The 25,453-nt window shown below is 40.8% G+C and overlaps 1 protein-coding gene across 2 annotated transcripts in view; it reads right to left on the minus strand.

The window, feature by feature from the left end:
• The window catches only part of NTN4 (netrin 4), a 115,672-nt gene extending 93,037 nt beyond the window's left edge, over positions 1-22,635 (minus strand). For both annotated transcript variants that reach the window (XM_058308562.2, XM_058308561.2), the window contains exons 1-2: positions 22,533-22,635; positions 19,251-19,780 (exon numbers count right to left, since the gene is read on the minus strand). In XM_058308562.2, the coding sequence (XP_058164545.1) occupies positions 19,251-19,780; positions 22,533-22,587 (585 nt within the window). In that variant the 5' untranslated portion in view covers positions 22,588-22,635. The remainder of the gene's footprint in view (positions 1-19,250; positions 19,781-22,532) is intronic.
• Between the last annotated feature and the right edge of the window lie 2,818 nt (positions 22,636-25,453).

A 25,453-nucleotide genomic window follows, 5' to 3' on the forward strand; every position in this document is an offset into this window, starting at 1 on the left:
TATTATTTTATTTACTTTGACCTATATTACTGAAGAACATGTAGACCTAGACTGGTAGGTCGAATTTATATAATTCATAAAGATAGAAAAGAATAAAAGTTATAAAATTAGTCTATATTTCCTTCTGATCATAGAATATATTGATTATAGAGGAGAACTGGTAATAAAGAATTTTTCAGGATGTTTAAGCCAGAAAAAGAAAGCTCATGATAGAAATCTGGGGCTCACAGGAGAAACAAGATAACAAATGAAACAGCATTTCAGCTTCTAAAAATCTTTCTTTCTTATTAATTTAAAAATTAAAGACATTTCTAACCTAGACAGATTGCAATCTTGGCTAATATAAATTGTGATTCTGTTTCCTAAAATCAGTGCTGTTTTTGTTTCTAAATGATGGCAAAGTTATGACTAAATAAGATAAACCCCAGGTTTATGTATCATTAAACCTTCTAATAAAGAATCTTTTATTTATTAATTCAACCATTATTTACTGAGCAAATTTTTTAAAAGTCAGGTACTGCGTTAGGTAATCTGGGTACAAAAATGAGTAAGAAAACCAATAACTTTTAAGATTTGTCTTCCAATTCTTGAAAATTGAAATGTCAAAAGTGATGTTAGAAAACAACTCAAAATATTTTTTAAAAATCAGGAGAGAACCTAAAACCATTTAACCCAGCTTTCCTAATGCAGGAAATTCCTCCATAATAGTTGATATATATCCATCCCCTACTTGATCCTATACCCTCACGAGGCAGCATGTTTCGTTCTTGGATGCTTGTAATTACAAAAAAATTTCTTCTGTATTAAGCCAGGATTTGTCCCCTCTAACTTCTACATACTGGTCTTAGAATTAGAAAAAATAAGTCTATTTCATTTTTAATATAGAAGTCCTTCAAATATTTAAGGGCTGCCATCAACTTAACTTTAATTCTCCAGTTAAAATATCTATAGTATCTCATGTCATAGAGATTCCAAACTATCTACCACTTGACTAAGCCACTTCTCTTTATTTATGCATGTAAGCTCCTGATGATATTTTATAGACATTTTCCCCTCTAAACTGTCAAACAAATTATAGCATCTGTTTCTGAATGTTTGTTTTTCCAATTTCATTTTTTATCTATTCCAAAAGGTTTTCAATAACCTAAACCATATTCAGATTTTTAAGACCTATACTATTTTCACTATAGCTATTTGGGGAAGCAATGGAGTTGACTGAATAGACAGAGATATGAAAGGGAAAAAATGTGTTCTATATAAGACAGATTGTTTACGTAGCTTCTTGAACTCACCTCTAATCATGACAAAATAAGGGAGGCAAGACTGCAGTTCCATGTCATTTCTGGAGGTGAAGAAGGGATAGGTGGGAAAAGGGAGAAATGTCACTTTGGCATCTGGATGAGAATGTTATGTCATTATCTGCATATTTCCATAATACATATCATTCTATTATCTGCTTCATGAGAAAGTAATAATTCTGGTTACATGTCAGCTGAATTGACAGGAAGGCTGGCAGAGCTCACGATGGGGTGGGGGTGTGGGATTGGCTGCAGCAGGATCACTTCCCCTTCTTCCCTAAGCAGTCGCAGTGATGAAGGTGACCAGCTGGAAGCTGACCAGAGGTTAAAATTGCCCTAGCAGATGACAGTCCCAGGGGCCAGCTCCATAGGTCATGAGACCTCCAGGCTGCTCTCACGGCACCTGCTAGACCATCTACAAGTGGCTAAATGCCTTCTCAAGTGGGTTGTTTTTTCTCTCTCCCATTTCCCCCCACCCCCAGTTGTCTGCTCTCTGTGTCCATTCGCTGTGTGTTCTGTGTCCGCTTGCATTTTTGTCAGCGGCACTGGGAATCTGTGTCTCTTTTTGTTGAGTCATCTTGCTGCATCAGCTCTCCGTGTGGGGGGCGCCACTCTTGGGCAGGTTGCGCTTTTTTTTTTTGCACAGGTGGCTCTCCTTATAGGGCACACTCCTTGCGCATGAGGCTCCCCTATGTGGAGGACACCCCTGCGGGGCAGGGCACTCCTTGCACACATCAGCACTGCATGTGGACCAGCTCACCAATGGGTCAGGAGGCCCTGGGTTTGAACTCTGGACCTCCCAGGTGGTAGGTGGACGCTCTATCAATTGAGCCAAATCCACTTTCCCTCAAGTGGGGTTTTTAAGAAGAAGAGCTAAAGAAGAGCAGAAATAATTCATTACTGGTCTCTGAGCTGTGAATTGCCACGTGCATCTGGTTCATGTTTTATAAAATCCCTCGAAAATAGGTGTGCGTGCATGTGTGTGTATGTGTGAGTTTGAAAGTATTTCAAAGTGATAATCTTTTAAGCATATTATAACTCCTGACTACTCTGAAAAGGACCTCAAGAGAGGTTTAAAAGCATATGATCTGATCTTAAAAAAACCCAGGTAGTGGTGCTCCTGAGGGCTATGGAGACACCCAGGTTCTATGGTCTTGGCAGATGGCTCTGGAGTTCAGTGCCTTGTCAGTGGGCCCTACTTTGGAATTTGTGCTCCTGAGTGTGATGGAGTTGGACTCAGATGTGACTTCTCTACACATGCCTCTTCTGTCACTTTTACTGAACCTGTGGTTGGTGCTGGGGTTGGTGTATGCTCAGAAGACTTGAATCTCTGGATTTTCCATGTACCAGCTAGGCCCTGAGCCTCAGGAGAGTTGCAACACTTACTCTTTGGTTCGTTGGACTTACCTAGGCCAGCTAACAGGGAGGTGAGGATGGTCAACCACCACACCAGGGAACCGAGTCTATAACCTCAAGCAGGAGAATTCCATCCATCAGCCATGTGGGATCTAAGCCTCCTCTCAATTAAGAGGTGGAGTGGACTTACTGGTATTCTACCATAGAATTATTGTGACTCTAGCAATGGAGGAAATCATAGCATTGATGTAGAGACAGTGGCCACGGGAGTTGCTGAGGGCAGGGAGAGGGAAGAAGAGGTGTGATATGGGGGCATTTTCAGGAATTGGAGTTGTCCTGAATGATATTGCAGGGTCAGATGCAGGACATTATACATCCTGCCATAACCCACTGAATGGACTGGGAGAGAATGTAAACTACAATGTAAATTATAATCCATGCTGTGTAGCAGTGCTCCAAGATGTACTCATCGAATGCAGTGAATGTGCCACACTGATGAGGGGGTTTGTTGATGTGGGAGGAGTGGGGGTGTGGGGGTTGGGGTATATGGGAACCTCTTATATTTTTAAAATTTTGTGTGATCTATGTATCTTTAAAAAAAAGATAATAAAAAAGTGAAAAAAAAAAGAAAAAAAAAGTCCATTAATCTCAACAACGAGCCTGTTAGTCAAGATCATGAAAAGTCTCTATCCTTAAGAAAAGATTAAAGGCAAAGCCACACAGGGAATCTGGATGAGGGTCAGGACCCAACTCTGCTCGCTCACTCTAAATTCACTGCAGAGTAATAATCTCTTACTAGAGTCACTCAGAAACTCCTTCATGAGTCTGAAATACCAACAAGATGTAGGTGGATATATTTTTTCAGTTTTGATATGAAATTTCAATTTAAACTTATATTTGTATCTTGCAATAACATTGCCATTTTAAAAATACCATTAAAAACTTAGTTCCTTATCTTGTACTTGATATATAGTTCATAATATATTCATAATATATATATATATTCATAATATATTCATAATATAGTTCAAAAAGAATTTGTAAAGTCACAATAGATATGCGAGACTAAATCTGGAATTAATAGTTATAAATTGTCCTTCATACCTCTGATTTGTTGATTTTTCTCTAAATCTAACTCTTCCCAGTCTATTGCCTGTATAGGAAAATGGCTGGACTACTGCTTCAATAAAAAGTACATAATTCTCTATATTCACTTTATTTACTATTAAATGACCAAGACTGATGATGTTCTTTAACTAAATATCTGTATGAAATCATTAAGCAAAATGTAGACCCCTGATGCCCTTAGATACATTGACTGTTAACCTAAAAAGTTAATACAGGAAGTCCTAATTTACAAATGCTTTGTGTTCTAAAAACTTATTTGTAAGTCAGTTGCTTGGGTTTTAGACAGCATTTTATGCCTATCTTTTTTCTTATAATCCCTCCCAAAGATGGCTCCCTCAGCTGTCTGCTCACTGGGTCTGCTCGCTGTGTCTCCTTGCTGTGTCTGCATGTTGTGTCTGTTTATTGTGTTCACTTGTCTTCTTTAGGAGGTACCAGGAACTGAAACTAGGACCTCCCATGTGGGAGACAGGTGCCCAACTGCTTGAGCCACATCTGCTCCCTGCTTGTTGTTTCTGCTCATGGTTTTGTCTGCCCACAGTGTCTGCTCATTGCATCAGCTCAATGCATCAGTTTGTTGCATCTGCTTGTCTTTTTTAGGAGGTACCAGGAACTGAATTCAGGATTCTCATGTGGGAGGCAGGCACCCAACTGCTTGAGCCACATCTGCTCTCCTGTCTATCTTCTCTATTACTGTATCCTCAGAGTCTGGGATACTGCTGAACACATAGTGGGCATCCAGATATTTACTGAATGACTGGATGAACTGACCCCCAAAGCCCATTTTACTAAAAATGTAATGATTACAATAATAATGTAATTATTATTAATAGTTAACATTTATATAGTACTTAGTCATTTATAAAATCCACTTATACATGCCTTCTTTTATTCTTGCTCACACTGATACAATTTACAAATGAAAAATCTAAGGTACCCCCAAATAAAGAGTCATTTAGGCTATTTAGAGATTGGATGTGCGGGAGGGTAGACAGAACTAGAGTGGCAGCAGTGGAGCTAGAGAACCACCTCAGAGGTTACCACCAGATCCTGGTGACAGATTAGATGTGGGACTACCACTCCTATACTCATTACGCCACATTGCATCTCATATATCATAAAATGTAGATGTCAAACCGATTAATATTCTTGCCCTAGTTCATTTTTCCACAAAACCAAAATAGACTCAGACAGTAGGAACTCATTTCTTCCCTCCCCACCCCACCCCCACAACTGGCAGTTATGAAGTGACTTCTTTACATTCAACGGTTAAGAAAAAAGACCTCTCACGTTGCAAGAGCAAGAAATAAGATATCCCCAATACAGTAGCACCAAAATTGAGTGTTCCTGCCTAGCTAGCCAGAAGACTAATGTGATCGAGATAAGTAGGGTAAAACACCGATTTTGGAGTCATTTTGATGTAAAAGATTTTCTTAAGTCATTTATTTGGCTCTCAGGGGATATCTGTGTTCCACACTCTATGGCGTAATCCATATACTGAGATTTGGATGGGGCATTAGAGTATCTGAGACCAACCTCTAAATCTGCACACAAATCCTCTCTATATAACATCTCTCTTCGTGGATCTTTCAGCCTCAGCTGAAACATTTCACTGGATGAGAAACTCAAAGGAGCCCACTTTGTTTTTGAACATATCTAGTTGTTTAAAGTCTTTCTTTGGTCATATTCTTGCCTTCTGAAAGCATCAGAGTCCATTTAATCCCTCTTCAAACATCTCAAGAATGCTAGAAATTCCTGAACAGCCATAAATCCTCTCTCATAGGCTAATAAATATCCCAAGTTAATTGTTCATTACATAACAATGTTTCTAATTGATCTCAGCAGTTCTGCTCATCTTTCTTTTAATAGGAATATCTTGACCTGACATAATATCCTAGCAATCCTTTGACTAGAGAAGAGGACAGAAGGCCTATTCTTTCCTTTGTTTGGAACACTGTTCTCCTATTAATGCAGCCTAAGATTGCATTAGCTTTTCTGGCAATCATGATATATTGTTGACTCACATTGAGATTACAGTCAACTAAGCCCTCAGGACTTTTTCACATGAATGGCTGATAAGTCATACATCTCTAGTGGTAGTACAGCTGATTTTTGCAAGAAGAAATTGGTATTTATCACTACTAAGTTTAATCTCATAAAGTTTACTCACGAATCTTTCACACTACTCTGAGTTTTCTTTCTTAAACAGTTCTGATTATGTTATCTCCACCCAGAACTGTTGCTGGATCTCCAACTACCCACAGGATAAAGTCCAAAATACCTGGCACCTGACACTCCGTAAAATCTCACCTGAGCCCCAAGTCAGCCCCCTATCTCTGTGTCCCTTCCATCCCCTCCACACCATACCTTCCAACCGTTAGATCATTGTCTTTCATCATACATGTGCATTTTTCCATGGACTTCTTTTCTCCACCTTTCAATTATTATTCATCCTTGAAGAGACAGCAATTTAAAAATAGTAGTTCCTACCAGACTGAAATCCTTGAAGGCAGGAATATTCTACAATGACTATAGGTAATAGAGAAGAGAGGCAGCTTAGAAATAGAAAGTTTGGGTGGTATGTATTTTAGCAAGGAAAATAATATTTAAACCTCTTTCTCCAATGCTAGTTTCTCTTCCCAACTCTAGAATGTAGGTGAGGTGGATTTTACTTATTTCAAGTAGAAATTCTTAGAGAGAATAACAAGTTTGACAATTTATTCAAGTGAAATGAATAGCTGCAAAATCTTGTCCAGAGGCAGTGTCATCAGAGATGATTGTTTATTTTCCAGAATCATGGAACAACCATCCTTGCATCCAATACTGAATTGTAAAAAAGGAACTCAGCTGGGAACACTGCAGAAATAAAAGCTTGAGCCACCCTATTATTTACATGATATTGATGTAAAATTAAAATAAATGAAACAAGTTAACCTTTATGTGTACTTTGCATTGTTTTCCAAGAGGCGGAGAGAGATCTGTACCTTTCCATTTAAACTGGAAACCTCACTGCCAGGCCTTCGTTGATTAGGAATAGAGCCTGTGGTGTTGGGTTTGCAAAGGGATGGAGCCCATGACACTTTTCTTATTAAGAAACTGAACTAATCACCTGTCTGTCTTTGGATTTACCTAAATCATTAACTCCTGGGATACTTAGCACGTCATCTCCCAGACTGTTTTTAGTGTGCTGACATGAATGACATGAATGAATGAATGCTTTAAACCACAAAAAAGCAATAAGAAGTCATTATCAATAATGTCAACAATAATTCCTCATAGTTCATTCAATTGGTAAATATCTAATATATCAGGTAGCATGTTAGATGTTAAGGCAGTATTTCTCAAAGTGTGGTCTGGACGAATTTAAGGAGCTCACAAAAATATGTGATTTATCACATGCTAGGTGAATACAGGGTACTGTGGGCACACATATATGGTGCACATGTATAGTGCACCTAATAGAACTTTGGGAAGAAGTAAGGTTTGAACAAAGTCCTTAAGGATGAGTAGGAGTTATTATCTAGGCATCCATATAGCTATCCATTAAAAAAAAATACTTGAGTTACTCCTTCACTGAGTGAATGAAAGGTATGAGTGGAGGAGAAGAGGGAAGAGAAGGGGATCTCAGGCAAAAGAATCATCGTGCAAAGGTCAGAGGGTGAGAAAGAGCATGGAACCCTGGAGTAATACAGGTAGTTCAAAAGGCAGAGCAGGCAGCCAGGGGACACTGTAAAAGGGCCTTATATGCCTCGAGAAAGAATGTAGAGTAGTATATTATGAGGAGATGAGGAGTCACAGAAGAGTTTGTGACATTTTATATTTTAAAAAGATTTCTCAGAGTACAGTATGGGGAACAGATTGGGGGAGAGCAAGCGAGAGAGTGTAGAGAGAACATTCAGTGCACTGTGGCATTCAGATGAAAGTTGATGGTTGTTGGCACTAGGGTGGTAACTGCAGGGATGAAGAGAAGCACATAATCAGGAGGTACTCAAGTGGCAGAAGGGTAGAGGACTTGGTGAACGACTGAAGCTGGCTGAAGAAGAGAAAGGAACTGAGCATGACTCGCAGCCTTTGGGCTGGACGGGCATTTCTGGGTTCAACAGTGATGGCCACTCGTACAGACTCTGGTTTTCTCAGTAGGGTAGAAGGTAAGCTCTGTAGCTGAGGATGAGCAGGGAGTGGTGAGGAGGGGTTTTAGGGAGAGAACAGAATCTCTGAAGACTGAGGCGTTGAAAGAGAGCTGAAGAAAGAAGGATACCCAGGGAAGTTGGAGGGCCAAATGAAGATTGAAAAAGATATATTTGTAGAGACGTCTCTCAATACAGTAGTGTTGTTTTTTTCCCCAAAAGATTTCAATTATCTAGTCAAAAAGGCAAGAAGGTGAATATTAGGATCAATCTAGGGTTAGGATGTTCTGAGAAGACAAGGGGGCAACAGAGTTGAAGGAATCGATGGAAGATTTTAAAGAAGAAATCATGAGGGCACCTGGCAAACAAATAGGTGTAATGAACTGTGGAAAAGAGATTAAAAAGTGGTCTAACGTGACATAACTAGATAGTCTGAGGGAAGAAATGAAAATTAGGAAGAAAAATGGTCAAAATAACAAATAGGAATTGATAGAGCATGGGAAGTAGGGGAATTAGGGAGCAGGAACTGACAAACACATTTCACACCCCCCGCTACACATCCTTGCTACACCCCTCCCCGAGAAAGGACACTCCGGGGGGCTTACATTCTTCTCTAACTTCGTGAATCCAGAGAGGGGCTATGGTTAGAGAGAGGTATTGTCTTACCCTTTCAGGTGTTTTGGGATAGGAAACAAAAAGCATGAGGGTTCCTGAAGACTGAGGTACCTGTTCTAATACACTGCTTATTTGTTATGTCCTCTGTTTCCTTTGACTTTTTATTTGGAGGTGGGTATGGGGTCAGAGGGCTATTTACTAGGACATAGGCTATGAAAGAAATGTAGGCATCAATTACAAAAGGAATTGATGGGAAACTTCAAAAACTTCAGAAAGATCAGACTGGCTGAAATAAAAAGAAACAAAAATTCTTAATGTAGACTAAACAGTACAAGAGGATGATCACATTTTCTCTCTTCAATTCAGTTTTAAAACAGAGAAGTCTTTTTCAGTAGCAGCCAAAAGATACAATGTTAGCACAAATGAATGTGGTATCATGTAGAAAGCATTTGAATATTTTTCATAGTTATTTTTTGTTTTCGGAACTGTAATCATGAAGTATAAAGTAACACCAGCAAACATAGCCAAAGCCTGGAAAGACTTCTACCAGTTAGTTGCAGGAAGATTAGGAAAAGAAGAAAAATATGAGATAGAAAGAGGGGGCTGTTTTTTGTTTGTTTATTCATTAGCAAGACAAACCACCTAAGAAAAGAGTTTGTTGCTTAGTGATTAAATTAGATGTATGCACAGTGCCCAGCACAGAAACTGGCACATTTGTGATTTCCAAATGTTGGCTTTCTCTTCTCTTTAACAGAATGAAGTTTATTAGATATTCATAAGATTTAAAAAAAAAATTCTACACACTAGTCATATGAAAATAAAAACGCTTTTACTTGTCTTTAATCATACGGCTTTTTTTTAGTTTACTTGGGATTAATTGGATAGCTTCCCTGCCTTACAATAGGTGCTCTCCATCACAGTTTACAAATCCAAATTCTATAACACACTAAGAAGAAAAGACGTACAATGCTATATTTTCATTTCCATAACTGTGATGACTCAGGAAGGTTTCAAAAAATTGCTGCTTAAGTAGAATTTTGAAAGTCAAAAAAGGATGAAAAGTTTGATGAATCAAGACAAAGTGGATTATGAGGCCCTCAAAATCTGAAAGCCCCTAAAATTATAATTTCTCTTTTCAAAAATTCCTTTCTCCATCACTGTCCCCTCTCCCTTTTTCATAATCACTCCTTTTCTGATTAATGTTTCCCTGCTCCCCATTTGTTTTGATTCCTCTCTTGAAAATCTAAAGTTGCAGCTCCCATGCCTTCCCTCTCAATTCCCTCTTTACCCCTCACTTCCCTTTTTGCTAGAATTTCCAACCACCATCCTGCCTTTGGTAAGTCAATGTTATTCAACTCATGTTGCTGCTTAATTGAACAACAGTTGGAACAATACTGTAGTGAGACTGGATTTCAGCTATGCATTGGAAGTTATAAAAATGTGTTCAGTAGTGGCAGAATCAATGGAATAAGTTTGGTCCTCCCCTGAGCTCAGTTTTCAGAACTTCCTTTTTCTATCCACACCCACTCGCTTGATGAGCTCATCCAGTTTCATGACTTTAATTATCACCTCTACACTGACTTGCCCCACATTTATATATTTAGTGCAGACCTCCCCTCTGACCTCTAAACTCACAGATCCAACTGTCTATTCAGTATCTAACAGGAAACTCACACTTAACTTCCCCAAAATGAACGATATTCTTCTCCAAATCTGCTCCTCCTCAGTAAATGGATAATTCCATTCTTTTAGGAGCTCAGGCTAAAAATCTTGGAGTCATCCTTACTTTCTCTCACACCCTATATCAACCCACTAGCAAATTCTGTTGTTTCTATCTATAAAATACATCTAGAATTCAACCACTTTTCTCCATTTCCACAGCTAATCCCCATCCATGCAACATCTGATATAGCCTGAATTATTGCAATAGCATTCTAACTGTTCTCCCTGTTTCCTCCCTTGTCCTCCTTCCCTCTTTGATCTTAACACACAAGTCAGAGTGATTCTATTAAAAATAAATCGGGGAAGCAGATGTGGCTCAGGCGACTGAGCTCCTGCCTACCACACCGGAGGTCTGGGTTCGTTTCCCCATGGCTCCTAGAGAAGATGAGCAAGACAGCGAGCTGGCATGGCAAGCTGACACAAGATGACACAGTGAGATGACACAGTGAGAAAACACAAAAAGAGATGCAGCAATAAAGCAGGGAACAGAGGTGGCTCAGGCAATTAGATGCCTCTCTCCCACATGGGAGGTCTGGGGTTCGGTTCCCAGTGCCTCCTAAAAAGAGAAGACCAGCACACAACAAACAGACACAGTGAATGCAAACAATGAGGGGGTGGGGAGAAATAAATAAAATAAATCTTTTATTTTGTGTGATTTATTTACTTTAAATACATATATATAATTTAAAAATCTTTTAAAACAATAAATACATTGATCATATCATTCCTCTGCTTAAAACCTCCAATGGTTTCCAACATCACTCAGGAAAAACCGATGACATATAAGGAGGATCATAATAATTTATGGTCCAAATTGGGACCCCTAGGAGTATGAAAGAGAATGCTAAAAAATAATTATCAGGCTTTAATTGATCTAGGAATAAATCTGGGCCATCCTGTGCACCCTACTTATAAAGCCTCACATAATCCCCCCTCCCTCCTTCATCTCTCTGACCCCACCTACTCTTTTACCCCTGACCACTCAACTTCCCCATCATGTCCTCACTGTTCCTTAGGGCCTTCTCTTTCCCTCGAGATGCCCAGGGCTCACACCCCACTTTTCTTCAGGTCCTTATTCAAAAGTATCAGTGAGGCATTCCCTGGCTGCGCTGTTTAATCATTTAAACCCCCCCCCCCCCAATTTCTGGCTGTATTTTATTCTTTACACTTATCACTAGTTAATACCCTACATTTTTTTACTTTATGTATCTTATTAAGCATCTTACATTTAGAATGTAAGCTCAAGGGCAAGAATAGTTGACATTTTGCTCTGTATCCCCAACTCCTAAAATAGTAGCTAGCACATAGGAGACACTTTATAAATATTTGTGGAAAGAAAGAATGAATAGTGACCACTTTGAAAGGATCAGGACTTTGTAGATGCATAACATCTGACACAATAAATAAATACAGTTTATATTTTACAATTATTTTCATAGAATTCAACTCAACAGGTGTACTTTGTAAAGATCTGTGCTAGGTCCTTATAGGAGGTGGGGGGCTGAGAGCTGTGTAAGAGTTGGGGGACCTGGAGCGACATAGCAAATATGAAGATACAAAGGACAATATCCCTCCAGCCACTGAAGAGATAGAGGCATAATATAATAGTTACACATGAGTGGCAGAGTGCATAGAGGTTCAGAGGAAAGAGAGATTGCAGCCAATGAGTTCCCATACACTTCTATTACTGATCAGAAGCAAGAAATTCCATGTTTTCTGGCATGATTCATCTTCATTCTCTTCCAGAACACCTAACCCCTAATATCCCTACATTCTGTGTTTCTAGGGTTCTCCATTCCTTGGTAAAAAGCTGTCTTGGATGCACAGATATATACCTGAGCTCCAAGTACCTACCCCACAACCATTCTTCATTGTCGGGCCTTAGTTTTCGAATGTGTATCATTCATTACTAACTCAACATTTTACATTCTGATTTCTCAAAGTTTCCAGAATATTTTACCCAAATACTGGCAGTGTTAAACCATAAAACAGAACAAATACAAACAAATACTAAATATTTTTAATAGCTGGAAAGGCTATTATTTTTGCAGGAAAAAATCTGGCCTTTGAAACCAATAAATCAAAGTTGATTGACTTAATAATCTCTGGGTTTAGTCTTATTTTTATGTAGCTTCTTCAAATAATTGTAATTGGTAACCACCTTTTGGGTTCTTTTAAACTAAAAGGGGATTTTTTAAAAACATGCTGTTATAACTCTCTAACCTCACCCAAAAGGATGGGAGTAGCCCCAGTATGTGTATCACTGAACCACTCTAAACAAATATGTACATCATGTGGTTTTCAAGTAAATTCACCAAAATTATAACTGAGAATGTGCTTAAGGGGAAACATTAATGCACTAGATGACTAACTCAGTTAGAAAAACTACTTAAAGTAGTTACTAGCTGGATAAAAAGTACTCCCCCCACCAAAAAACAACATGCAAATAAAAATTATACTAAATAGTACTGAAGAAGTGTGATATTCATTTCCATTTAGTTTTTCTTAAATGATCTTGGGTAACATTAAATGCAAATAATTTTCAGTTGTTATAGAAATTTTTCTTTGTAAAGTAAAAAAATATTAACATTATTATATAAAGTTCATGAAATACCTAATATTTGCCAGAGCAACTCAGGATTGGTTTTTTTGTTTGTTTGTCTTGTAATTTCAGAATTTTAATAAAATCTAATCATATAAATTATGTCAAGGCAAGCCAATAATCCCAGCACAGGCTAGCTCATTACCTCTTTCACCAAATTACTTTGACTTGCTCAGTCTGTTTCTTTGTCTGTAAAATGGGGTTAACCTAGTTAACAAACTTCTTGTGAAAATAAGGGATGCAGTGCACTCAGCAGAGTGCCTGGCACGTGGAAAGACTTCTGTGGATATTAGCTGCCCCCATGACTCTAGCACTGCTGTTGCTGCTACTGAAATAAACATGAGTCCATTTCACTAATTGATGAAAACAAGTAGTTAACCAAAGAGTAGAGCTTAGAAAGCATTCCTACTCATGTATTAATTTGTTTCATCTGCAAGTTTAAAAAATCCTAAAGATTGCTTAGCATGTTATAAATGTAAATACCTGTAAAAACCTGGTTAAATCAGGTATCATTTTCTGCACAATTGTACTATACTTACTTTATCACAAGGTATTGAAACATAACCCTTTCTGTGGCCTAAAGAGACGTATCAATACTTGGATCTTGAAAGGCATATCATCTACACAACATATTTTAGGAATTAATCATATACCATTTCATATTATTTAATAAATCAGTCCATAAATTGTCACGTTCATCTCTTACCCAATAGATTATAAGGACATCAAAGGAAAGGACATATGTAGTTTTGTATCTTTCACACTATCCGGCTTGGCACAAAGGAGTTTCAACCTAGACAGTATAGTGCAAATAGCACTGGGCTTGAAGTCAGGAAATACAGGTTTTAGCTGGGTAATTGTAAGCACATCACTTAAACTCTCTTTAGGCTTCAGATTACTCATTAATTAATAAGGTTCTTTTACATAGATGGCATTTAGGTTCCTTTTCATACTCACATACCAAGAAACACTAGCAAAAGGGATTTTTACCTAAGTTTCTCATATTAATAATAAATACACATTCTCGATTTCCCATATCTTCCAGGCCAAAAGAAATGGGACCCTAAATTACAGATTTTGTTTACACGTGAAAACTTTCCAGGAACTCAGAATCTTTGTCAATGTCCATTCCATCAAACAATCCTTCCATCTGTTTTAAAAATAGCAATTTTTCATATCTTTCCCTGTGTTATTTTCTCCTTAGTACATATCACCCTCCAACATACTGTATATTTTACTTAATTGTTTCTTGTCTACCTCCTCCCCACTAGAATTTAAACTTCTCAAAGACTGAGATTTTTATCTCTTTGATTTATTTCTATATCCCTGGCACTTGGAACAGGTGCCCATACATAGAAGGTGCTTAAAAATTACTTTATGAATAAACAGATGAACATAATTTAAGATCCTTCATTAATTGCCATTCCCCACACCAAAATGTATCTCATATTTCTACCAATTCAGCTTCTCCATGATCCAACTCTGAATCTTATTCCCCTCCCCAAGGAAAAATTCCTACCTATGTGTCATTTTTTGATATCCCTGTTTGTCATATCATTCATTTGATTAAAAACATATTGTCTACTATGATTCAAGCAAAAAACTGTTTGGTTTAGTTGGTTGTTCTCCAATTTTGAATAGAGTTCTTTTATAGTAAGTCAATAGAGCAGGGAGCAAGTGATATGCACTTCTAAGAAGACGATAATGACATCACTTTAGAGTTGCTTTTAGGAACAGATGCAGTTTCCTAAACAGTGATAAACAAAATTCCAGTTCCTTGAAGTCTGGCTATGTGAGACCTAAAATGGTTTGCTACAGCCCCTGGCTTCCCTGTGTTTTCTGTAAGCCTCCTTATCCATCTCTACCCCCGAGGTGCTCTGAGCCTTGCTTCCTCACAACCTGAAAAGACCTAATAAGCCTATAGTCTCTAGCTTCAAGGTCATTATTATCTACTGCTGCAACTAAATAGGAAACTAAGCCCCCAACTGACTGAGCGTCTAATGTCAAACCAGGCTAAACACCAGGGCTGTCTGTGCTTCCACCCAGGGTCTGAAAGCACTTAATGTCTCCATTCCAGCATCTCCCAAATTGTGTTCTGGGGATCTCCAGAGTCCTGGGAGACAGTAACTGGACTTCTACAGAAAGAGGTTTCCATAAACACGTGAGTATGGGAATGTCGTATCCTATAGCTCCAACTGGGGAATTGCAGAGTACATAATGAGAATATAATGTGTTTATAAATATTTAAAAGTATTAAACTCAATGTTTCCCAACCTAATTTGACTATGGAAACTTTTATTCCCAGAACACCATTAACGCCTCAGAGAATATTACTGTTCCAGAGAAAACCATTTGGAAAATGCTTTTATACTTTTATCTCATATCCAAATGAATAATAAATGGCTGTAAGAAAGTGAGGGAGGGAAATTTGAATGTATATCTCTGCCAGGATGTTCTCATGGAAAGAGAACATGGTTTTTGGGACAAATGCTAGGCTTAGAGTCAGCAGACCTGTGATTTGGTCCTAGTTCTGTCATGTAACTAACCATCTGTTGTTGGACATACACTTTACCTCTGGGCCTCAATCTCTTTTCCTATGAAGGAGACACATTTTCGGATACCCAAACCCCATCAGTTTCAAAGCCTTAGAAAGGCAGAGTTGTGCCATATGATGACCTCACCCCATTTACACTAATTGGACAAGGACATCCGGATTCATGAAAAGGCTGAGTCACTCATATACCTTCTCTTGAGAATTTCAACTGAGCAACACATCATGGGAGCTTGAACTGGAAAGTTATGTAAAGTTGGCGCTTGCATCTGTACCAGAGAAAGCCAAAGCCACACAGCAGAGACCAAGAGCCTTGTAAAGAAGCCTATTTGCAAAGAGGAATACAGAGTAGAGATTCAGAGAGAAGCAGAGATGAGGGACTGTAAAAGAAAAGAAAATGGAGAGAAAGGGCACTCAATGATTTTCCAGTTCCTATAGGCCTAACTAAATTCCATGTAATTAGATTCTAAAGGATTTCCATATAGCCTTTCAATGAAATCTCCTTTCTCCTCGAACTAGCTCGAGCAGATTTCTGTTATGTGCAACTGCAGAGTCTTAACCAGAACAATCTGTTAACCTTTTAAATAGGACAAATACTACTTACTTATTTCATAGAGCTTTCAAGAGAAGCAACTAAGAAAACTCAAGTGGAGGAGCAGTTTATAAACAGTAAACTTCTACTCAAATGTAAGTAAGATATTATAAACAGTAGCAATAGCAGCTCAGTACTATGTTTCAGCAAGAGAACAGGGACACTTTAGGGGAGCAAAGCCACTCAGTCCCACAAGATGACTCCCTCTTCATAATTTCCTTGGAAGTTTTCTGCTCCATTTAGAAGTATCTTCTTTGTGTCATCTCTCTTTTAGAACCTATTCTAGCCTACCTACACTGTATCTGTGTATCAACTACATGTTTCATGTTTTAAAAAAGAAATATAAAGTTAACAATGATCTGATCTTTTAAGTATTTTTCTGGATGAGATTTTGGATCTAGGTTTTCAAAGTCTTCTTTCAGATGACTAGTGCCTTCAACCCTGAAGAGAGAGGTATCTGATTCCTTAGACATGAAATTGCAGGTGTTCTGGGACCCTAAAAGCTCAACAAAGTATTTTTTTAATAAACACTGGAAACAAATGAAGTCTAAAATACATTTATCTTAGCCTGAGTAGCAAGAAAATGCCTAGGGAGGTACTAAGAAGTCTTATTGAAAATGGAGGGAGATATATAATATTATAAATGAACAATAAATGAAATTTGAGATTGCTTATTTGAAACTAGTTTAACTGGCTTATTTTTCTGAACCTGCAATTTCAAGATGGCCATTGATGATATAAGACTACACTGCAAAATTATTTTGTAGCTCAGCACTTATTTATATTCCAGATCAAGAGAGGAGAGGTAGGAAATATTCATTTCTGGGGAGGCTTCCTGTGGGCCTTATGTTACAGGAAGCCTCTATTCTACTGTAACTCAAAAGGGAAAGATTACTTCCCAAACCTGTCCTCTGTTGGAAAGAAACACTATGTGACTTAATGTATGTTTGTAAATAATGCTCTAGTGGGAACCAGGAGGCACTTGATATCTTTCTTGCTGATAAAACTTGCCTGCAGAATTAATAACTACAATTAAAAATATTTTAAAACTGGATAAGATGGTGTCTGTGCATTGAAATAACTATCATATATTATAGTCTCTGTCTGCTTGAAATCTGATATAAACATTGGTAGAAATAAATAGTTTGGCTATAAAGAAGACATAAGATTTTGCTTCCACTGTAGGTTAGGTGAGTCACTTTGGGCATCTCTAAGTAATTGCTGGCCCATTGTGTGCTATATGTAGCTTCGGTAGAATAGTCAAGGTGATATTTGTAGGACAGCATGCCTGCCACTGGTTGCTAAAACTGCATTTTTGCTACTTATTAGATACACATTGCCCAGTAGCACCCCTATCAGCTAGATGTACCTAGGTATATCTAGCCGATAAGAGCCTTGTGGATCAAATTCCAAAGCAATTTGAGAATTCAAGCCTTTCACTTGTTTTCAACACAAACGGTTCTCCACATAAGAAAACAATGAGTCTAACTCATCTGTCTCTTTCCTTGTCCTAGTATCTTAAAAAATGTCCATTGTGACAGGGTACAGATGAGCTTACGATATGAAACAACTTTAGGGAAGAAGAATGGAAAAACAGTCAGTGTGCTGCTTGCACCACATCTTATGTGGTTCTGGCACCAGCAACCCTATTCCTTGGTGGTCTTTTCTGGGTGCATACAAAAGGAAAAGTAGCCAGATAATATGGCCAGAGTCCATATATGTCATTGGCCATGGGAGGAAGGAGAAGTTCCCAAACCAACATTCTCATCAGGCTCCTGCTAAGCACCACCGCCAACCCAGGGCAGAATTAGTAACACTTAGTACATTGGGCTAGACTGAGTCATGTAGATGTCAGCCTGCCACAGATTGTGAAGCTCTTAAAGGAAGAGACCTAGAGCACAGCTCCTGACACACAGTAGGAGCTCAATAAGTGTTTATTAAATACCATCATCTAGGAGTCTGTGAAGAGTAGTATAAGTGATTGTTAGAAGAGCACCTGCTTATCTCAGAATCTGTAACCATTGAAATGCTTGCATTGGTTGTGTGCCTAACACCGAGTCAAGGTTCTCTCAACCTAAGGACAATTAACTTTGGGGCCAGTTAATTGTGATGAGGGCTATCTTGTGCATTGTGGCAGCAGGCTTGGTTTCTATCCACCGATGCCAATAGTTCTCCTCCCCATTACTAACAATATCTCTGGACTTTGCCAAATGTTGCCTGGAGGGTGAAATTGCCCCTGACTGAGAACCACTTACCTATTCTATATGATCATGACATGTACCAGAATTTAGAAAAATTGTCCTCTCTCTTCTCTTTTTCTGAATCAATATTTCTTGAGCTACATTTTGAAGTTATTATATTCTTTTGATAATCTGCTTCCATCTAGTTTTCTCTGAATATTGTGTGTGTATGTGTGTGTGTATATAGATATAGATATATAGATATAGATATAGATATAGATATAGATATAGATATAGATATAGATTCTTTTGGGGAGGATACTTCCCAGTTTAAGAAGCTAAAAATTAAAAAGAATTATTTCCCTCTCAGAGGAGGAGAGTTATGAAAGAAGAAAAAGAGAAAGAAAACATTCTATACAGAAATTGGACTAGTAGTCAAGGAGGCTGTAGAGCACAATGAGGTGGAGATGGTCTTGGGCCCAGGATAAACCCAAATCTCTAAGCTGAAACTGATGTGTCTGGGAGTCCAAAAAGAACCTTTGTTTCTTAAAAGAAACTACCTTCACTTGATGCTATGCACTCTTTAAATCTCAACAATAAAATTCCACAAGCATACAAAACTATCCTTCTGACAAACAGATTTTTTTCCTCCCTTGGCTTTGTTTTTATTTACTTCCTATTTATATTAAGAGTATCAGGAAGATACTGGCATGGGCTCCAAGAACAGGCTGTCTCGTTAACTTTTGCTCCCTTCAAAAGCACAGTAAGTTGTTTTGCTAACCGAACAGATCAGTAGTCTTCTTAAACCTTTAAGCCAGAGTGATGGTATTGTGTGACTCTTCTTTCTTAAAATGAAAATAATTAGAATCTCAGAATTCTTACTTAAGCCCAGCCAGTGGGCTGCCTGCATGAAAATGACTACGCATCCTTGTCGAAGAGTGAGAAATAATTTATGACAAATAAAGCCCCTGAAAAATTCTAATTTCATTCATGTTGCTACAAGTATACCTTCATGCTCTAAAAAAAATGTGGGCTGGTAACATTTTTTCACCTTACTTACAGAGTTAAATGTGTGCCCTTACCTCTCCTCCAGTGCATGGGAAAGGATTGGAGTATCTAGACGTGCACATAGCTCCCTTCTTGACAACATCATCTTCCAGGCCAAATGTCGCTGAGCAGTTAGTTGCAAAGTACTTATAAGGCTTCCATGTTTTCCCAAAGTCCTGGGACCGGTCCAGGACCATGGCTGCGGGCCTGGGAGACTTGAACACCATAATTAGGTGAGTGAAGTAGAATTCAGCTTCCAGGTCTAACTGGATCTTTTCTCTGTGAACATCCTCAGCAGACTGCCACCATGTGCGAGGAAATCGGAAGGACGAGTCTGCCATGGCAGATGGCAGGTGAGCCAGGTGAGGATGGGCAGCGTTACACTTGTCACATTTGGGCTGCCGACAAGTCAGATCAGTGTTCTCACTGTAGACGCAGTACAGTTCAGTGGCGTTCTGACCACAGGTGGTGTCTGCCCAGAGTTTTCTCCCTAAAGCCAAATTTCCCATCCGAGGGTTACAGGCTTTCTCACAGCGGGAATGCACTCTAACTACTCCAGTCAGTCCTAAGGAGGGGAAAGCATATGTTATTCAAAACAAACCCATCTGGAACTCTCCTGTGCCTACCTAGTCCTGCTACAACCGTCAAGCTCTCCCCGAAGAGCTCGAGACTTCCAAGAAAGGGGAAATGCTTCCAAATTTAAGCAGTGCTGCATTGTGTGTATGTAAATATGTGTATTTGTGTGTGTATCTTGGTTAGATGTAAAATACACATAAGAGAAAGTGAAATCACTTTGGGTAAAGGGGGAGAGGAGGGAAAATGGAAATATTGGGATAAAGATTATTGATTTAAAACTTTTCTAGTAATCCACTTGATCAACATCTCTATATTTGAAACATAAATTATTTGACTTTGAAGTCATGATTTTAGCACCAAAAAAACTCCAAACAAACAAACCATAATTCAGTCTTTCAAATATAACTTGAATAGTTAGCATTATCTAACATGTTTATAAAAAAGCATTTAGTGAGAATTAGAATCCTATTTTATTTCTACATTTAAGCCAGTAAAGGGATAAATGTCCTAGGAAAAGCAATATGAGATTTTAGTAAATATACAGTGGGACCTCATTTAGGGAGGCAAAGCTTGAGACTACTGGAGCTCAAACACATAATATCCATTTCTAATAATAAGTATTATAACTAAGGAAAAAATTCTAAATTGCCAAATGGCAGAAAAACTTATTTTACATGTTTTGTCTCCTGAGTGTGCCTACCTACATAGTATTTAGCTGTTTGCTTAACTAGAGAATGTGTACAGTCTGGGGGCCACTAACTGCGCCTTTAAACAATCTGTGAACTAAAACACCTTAATGAAACCTGCTTTTCCACACAAACAAGGGCCAACAGACTTTAATGTTTCAAAATTACTTAAAATGATAAACATTATCCTCTCAAAATTCTGACTACATATTACAATCCCTTAATTTGGGCTTGTCATTCTAATTATGAATACCTTAAACAAAACCATCTATTTTAAAAGTGAAAACAGAGAAAAAGAAAAAAAGGAAGTCAAACCCCAAATTCTGGCTAATTGAACATTTCTGCTTCTTAAGAGGGAGCACCTCTGAGCTGTTATCACTCTGCTACTGGAGTGAGCCAAATGACAGCTTAGATTAAAACACTTTTCACACTGACTGCCACTAGCTCCACACAGCCTGGCAACCAGAATAAGGGGCTTCCTTAGGCACATTTTTAAAATGTCAAATTAAAGTGTGCATTGTGTCTGGACTCTGTTTGCTACCATTATGATTAGCTAGGGCAACAGTTGGTTGTGGCCAGGATCACACAAATACACAGTGGGCTATGACTCACCTGTAAAGCATTTCAGAGAAAATCATATACTGCCCATACAAGTATTTTGGACTTGAAACACTTGCCTTGTGATATTTATTTACAACCTCTTGATGGCTTGCATGTTTTTGCATAACATGGTTTGGAAAAGAGAAAGGTTTATTTTAAGTTCACATTATGATTGGGGAAGCATGCCTAGGTATAAGTAGGAAGGGTTGAAGTAGTACCTTAGACCTTTATCTGTTCCATCTGGAGGAAATTCTGAATAATTGCACATATTAATTTTAAATAAATTTAAATTTTAAACTAATAAGTCCAGAAAAGATTTGAGCCAGATAAATAGTCAGTGAACAAAACACATGAGGATGTCTAAAGAAGTAAGCATCCAAGTATATAGCGAGGATGCTCCATGAGGCAGATTCGCTTTGGGATGCGGGTTCTAGAGCCAGGATCTTACTGTGTACTAGCGTTGGGGCGGGGGGATGATATGGAAGAAGCCAAAGAGAAGAGAGAAGTGCGACAACACTCTCTCTGCCAGTTCATTCCTCCAACCCACACCCTCCTTTCTGGAGCAAGCGAGGTACCTATGAGAGACAGGGATGGATGCTCACTTTTTCTCTCCCTCTCACGCAGAGCTGCACTCATGCCTAACTGGAAACGAGGTGACCCGCAAGAGGGAAGGAGAGAAGCACACGGCGAGCTAGGAACCGGCGGGCAAGGGCAGCCCAAGAAAGCCGGGATGGGAATGGGTGGCAGAGGGCATCTAACGACGTCTCTGCCCGTTGTCCAGTTACCGAGACCTGGAGCAGACCCGCCTCCGACCCCCTGCGGAGCCTCGGCCAGGGTACCAATTCCCTTGGGGCAGCCAGCTGCGTCCAAACGCAGGGTGCGCTTCATCTATCGTCCCAGCCCGGGTCTCACTGCGTCGCAGCCACTTCTCCAGAGAGAGGGCACTCACCTCCCCCCAGGTGTCCCTACCTGGGTCCCCAGTGCCCAGCGCGAGGTCGGGGACGGTCGCCATCGCTTTCAGCGAGAGACCGGCCAGGCCCACGCGCGCCCAGGGTCGCTGGGCCACCCCTCCCCATCCTTCCCCAGGCCATGAAGTGCCGGGGGATGGCGAGCTGGGGCCTTTGTTCCCTCACAAAGTGGAAAGGCAGTTTTTTTTTTTACAAGCCCAAACCGAGAAAGAAACCAGGGTCGCCGGGTCTCCAGCTGGGCGCACCCAGGCTACGGGGTTATCCGAGGGCATGTGCATCCAGTTGCAAAAAAAAAAAAAAAAAAAAAGCAATCGTATTTTAAACTGCGGAGACCCGGGGGAAAGGAGCCGGAACATGGCCACTCATTTCATACTCGAGAGCCGAGCTCTGCGCTCCCAGCCTGGACTCCCCTGCACCCCCGGTCCCGAGATGGGGAAGAAAAGGAGCGAGGGAAAGGGGGTGGGGGCCCAGCAGCGTCACCACCCACCTGCGGCCACCGCGGAGCAGCCCCAGAGCAGCAGCAGCCGCGCGCAGCTCCCCATGGCCGGGAGGAGCCCGGAGGAGCCAGGCCGGGCGACTGCGGGAGGGAGCCCGGAGCGCTCGGCTGTGGGATGAAGCGCCAACAGTCGCCGGGAGGAAACGGGGTTCTTTATTTCCTCCTCCTCTCGGGGCGCGAGGCTCGGTCAGCGGGCGCCGGCGGCGGCGAGGAGCCCCGCACTGGGGTCGCGCCGGATGGCGGGGTGACCCTTGGGCACCGGCCTGGCGGGGCCCGGGCACCTCGGGGGCGGCGGGAGCCCCGGGACCATCGCCAGCCTGGCCGCGCTGCCCCGCCGAGCGGCCCCGCGGGTCCTCGCGGCTCGCCCGGGACCCGGCGCCCGCAGCAGCAGCTGAACTTTGCGAGACCTTTCACTTCCCGGCCGCCGCCGCCGCCTCCCGGGCGTCCTCCTCCGCTTTTACCACCTCCTCTCGCGGCTGCGTCGCGGTCCCGTCCTTCTCCACGGGCAGTTCCGTGGGATGCATTTTTATTGCACCGACAGCGCGGCGCTCCGGTGCCAGCCCTCCTCCCCTCGCACCTCCACCCCTTCCTCCGCCCGCCCCCCGCGCTTGACAGCCCGGGAGGCGCAGCCCGCCAGGCCGGGTCGCCGCGGCCGCTCCGCCGCGCGGGGAGGGGTCCCGGGCGCCCGCACCCGCCACCCCCGCTGCCTCCCCGCCGGCTCGTCCCGACTGCAACAGCCCCGGCGCCCCCGGGTCACCTCGACCCCCAGCTTCCCTCGCGCCTCTCGGGGCTCTGGCCCTGCATCTCCCCCACGTGACCCCCCTGCTGCCCTCCAGCACCCACAGGCCTCGTCTAGGAAGCAGGCTCCCACCTTCTCCCGGAAAATTCCTGAGAGCAGTTGGCTCCCTCTCGATCAGGTCAGGGCATGCCAAGGGGCTTTAACTGCGATCAGGCTAGAACTTCCTTCCCACACCACCAGCAAAACGAGCCCTCCCTGGACCTCCTGCCACCCCTTCTCCGGGAGTCCCATGCCCCGGCACTGAGCCCCCCAACCCAACCCGGGGTCGCGGGCACTCGAGCCCGCACTGTCTGCGGAGTGGCCTCCGCTGCTCCTCCAGCGCCTTTGGGGGGCGGGGAAGCATCTCGGGTAAAGGATCACTGCCCGCTTTATCCCAGGCTGTCTCCATTTTGGTGTAAAAGGTGTCCCCTGATTAAAACTCAAGGTGCCAAAACGGAAAGGGTCCCAGGATTAGCTAGTGGGCAGTTTAAGAACACCCCTGTCTTAGAGGCAGGAGCATGCCTGACAAAGAGAAACCTCTTTGGTCCTTCCAAGCCCTCTCACGCTACAGAGCAGGTTGTGCTGTGATACTACAAAGTATATTGTCAATATATAAAGAAATAACTTGTGCGGAACAATTTAGTAGCAACTACAAGCAGCTCATTGTGGATAAATCTGCTCAGCGCTGGTGCTTACGGAGGGCGAGTAAATCACGCTTGAGTCTGGGACTTTTGCTAGTTCCACGAAAATCTAATTCTGTACATACATCCAAGAAAATTGGCAAAAGTTAAAGAGAAAGCAATTCATTTTTGCCTCTGAATATTTTCCAGAAAATTAACTATTTTACCGAAATCATCCGGCTGTGTGTGTTATGAATTAGTTACAGATCATGACAATTCAGAGCTTTGGGGCACGTGTACGTACAATTTATAATGATGTAGCTGGTGATAAGAAGAAGTATTAATCTGCCATGAGGAACTGGGCTGAGGACAACATAATCCATTTGGAATACATTAAAATTATTCATCTGGCCAACAGTGGGAAGTGGCAAAAGTGTACAGGGCAGCTCTCAGTGTAACATCATCCACTTTAGAATACAAATCATTTGAGTGTTCAAGTATTGGCAATATTGGGACTTTCTTCAGATCTTATAGATTTATCCCCAATTTGGAATCACTGAACACTCTTCAAGTTATTCTTTTTACCATATGAATGACAGGAAACCCTAACAGCCAAATGCTCTTAGCCCAATCTTAACCTAATGGCCAAAGTATTAATATTTTTTTTATTCCTCCCCCTTGCATTTTGCTTACTGTATGCTGTGTCCATTCGCTGTGTGTTCTTCTGTGTGTCTGTATTTATTTATTTATTTCCCTCCTCCCCTTACAGCTTGCTTGTTATCTGTGCTCTGTGTCCATTCGCTGTGCACTTTTCTGTGTTTTTACTTGTCTCCCTTTTTGTTGAGTCACCTTGCTGAGTTGGCTCTCCGCAGCGCTTGTGGGCTAGCCTGCCTTTACAAGGAGGCCCCGGGATGAGAACTCAGGGCCTCTCATATGGTAGATGGCAGCCCTACTGATTGAGCTACAGCTGCTTCCCCTAATAAATTTTTTAAAAAAGAAAATGCATCCTTATTTATTAATGCACGAATGAAAAAGAATCAACATTCTAATCAATTTCACTTGGTTATATAGTCTAATTTAGTCATAAATTATATTTTCATATTAAAGAAGCCTATTTAAAGAAGCCAGGAAAAGCCTACTTATATAGGAAAATCTTGTGAGTGATAAGTATATTATTGCTTATGATTTCACGTTTTTTAAAATTTATAATAAATTAAAATTTTTCTTTTATGAATTAGTAGGAAGCTTACCAACTTACGAAATTTCAGTAGCAAGTTTCCAGGAGCCATGTAACTGACAAATTTAATCTAGAACACTGCTGAGAACCTGTAAGAATGCTAAAAGGGCATTTGATAACTAAAATAGATGGCAAAAAGTCCACGCACCAAACACCTTTCTCATGGGAGAGCCCTTCCCGGCCTCACTTAGATTATTCATGTAATTTTAATAAATTCTGTTGTGATGTTTTCCTAGACCACAACATAATAGAAGTGACAAATTAGAAAGGAGTGGGG

This window comes from Dasypus novemcinctus, chromosome 12 (genome assembly GCF_030445035.2).
Source record: "Dasypus novemcinctus isolate mDasNov1 chromosome 12, mDasNov1.1.hap2, whole genome shotgun sequence".
In the NCBI taxonomy this organism is placed as follows: domain Eukaryota; kingdom Metazoa; phylum Chordata; class Mammalia; order Cingulata; family Dasypodidae; genus Dasypus; species Dasypus novemcinctus.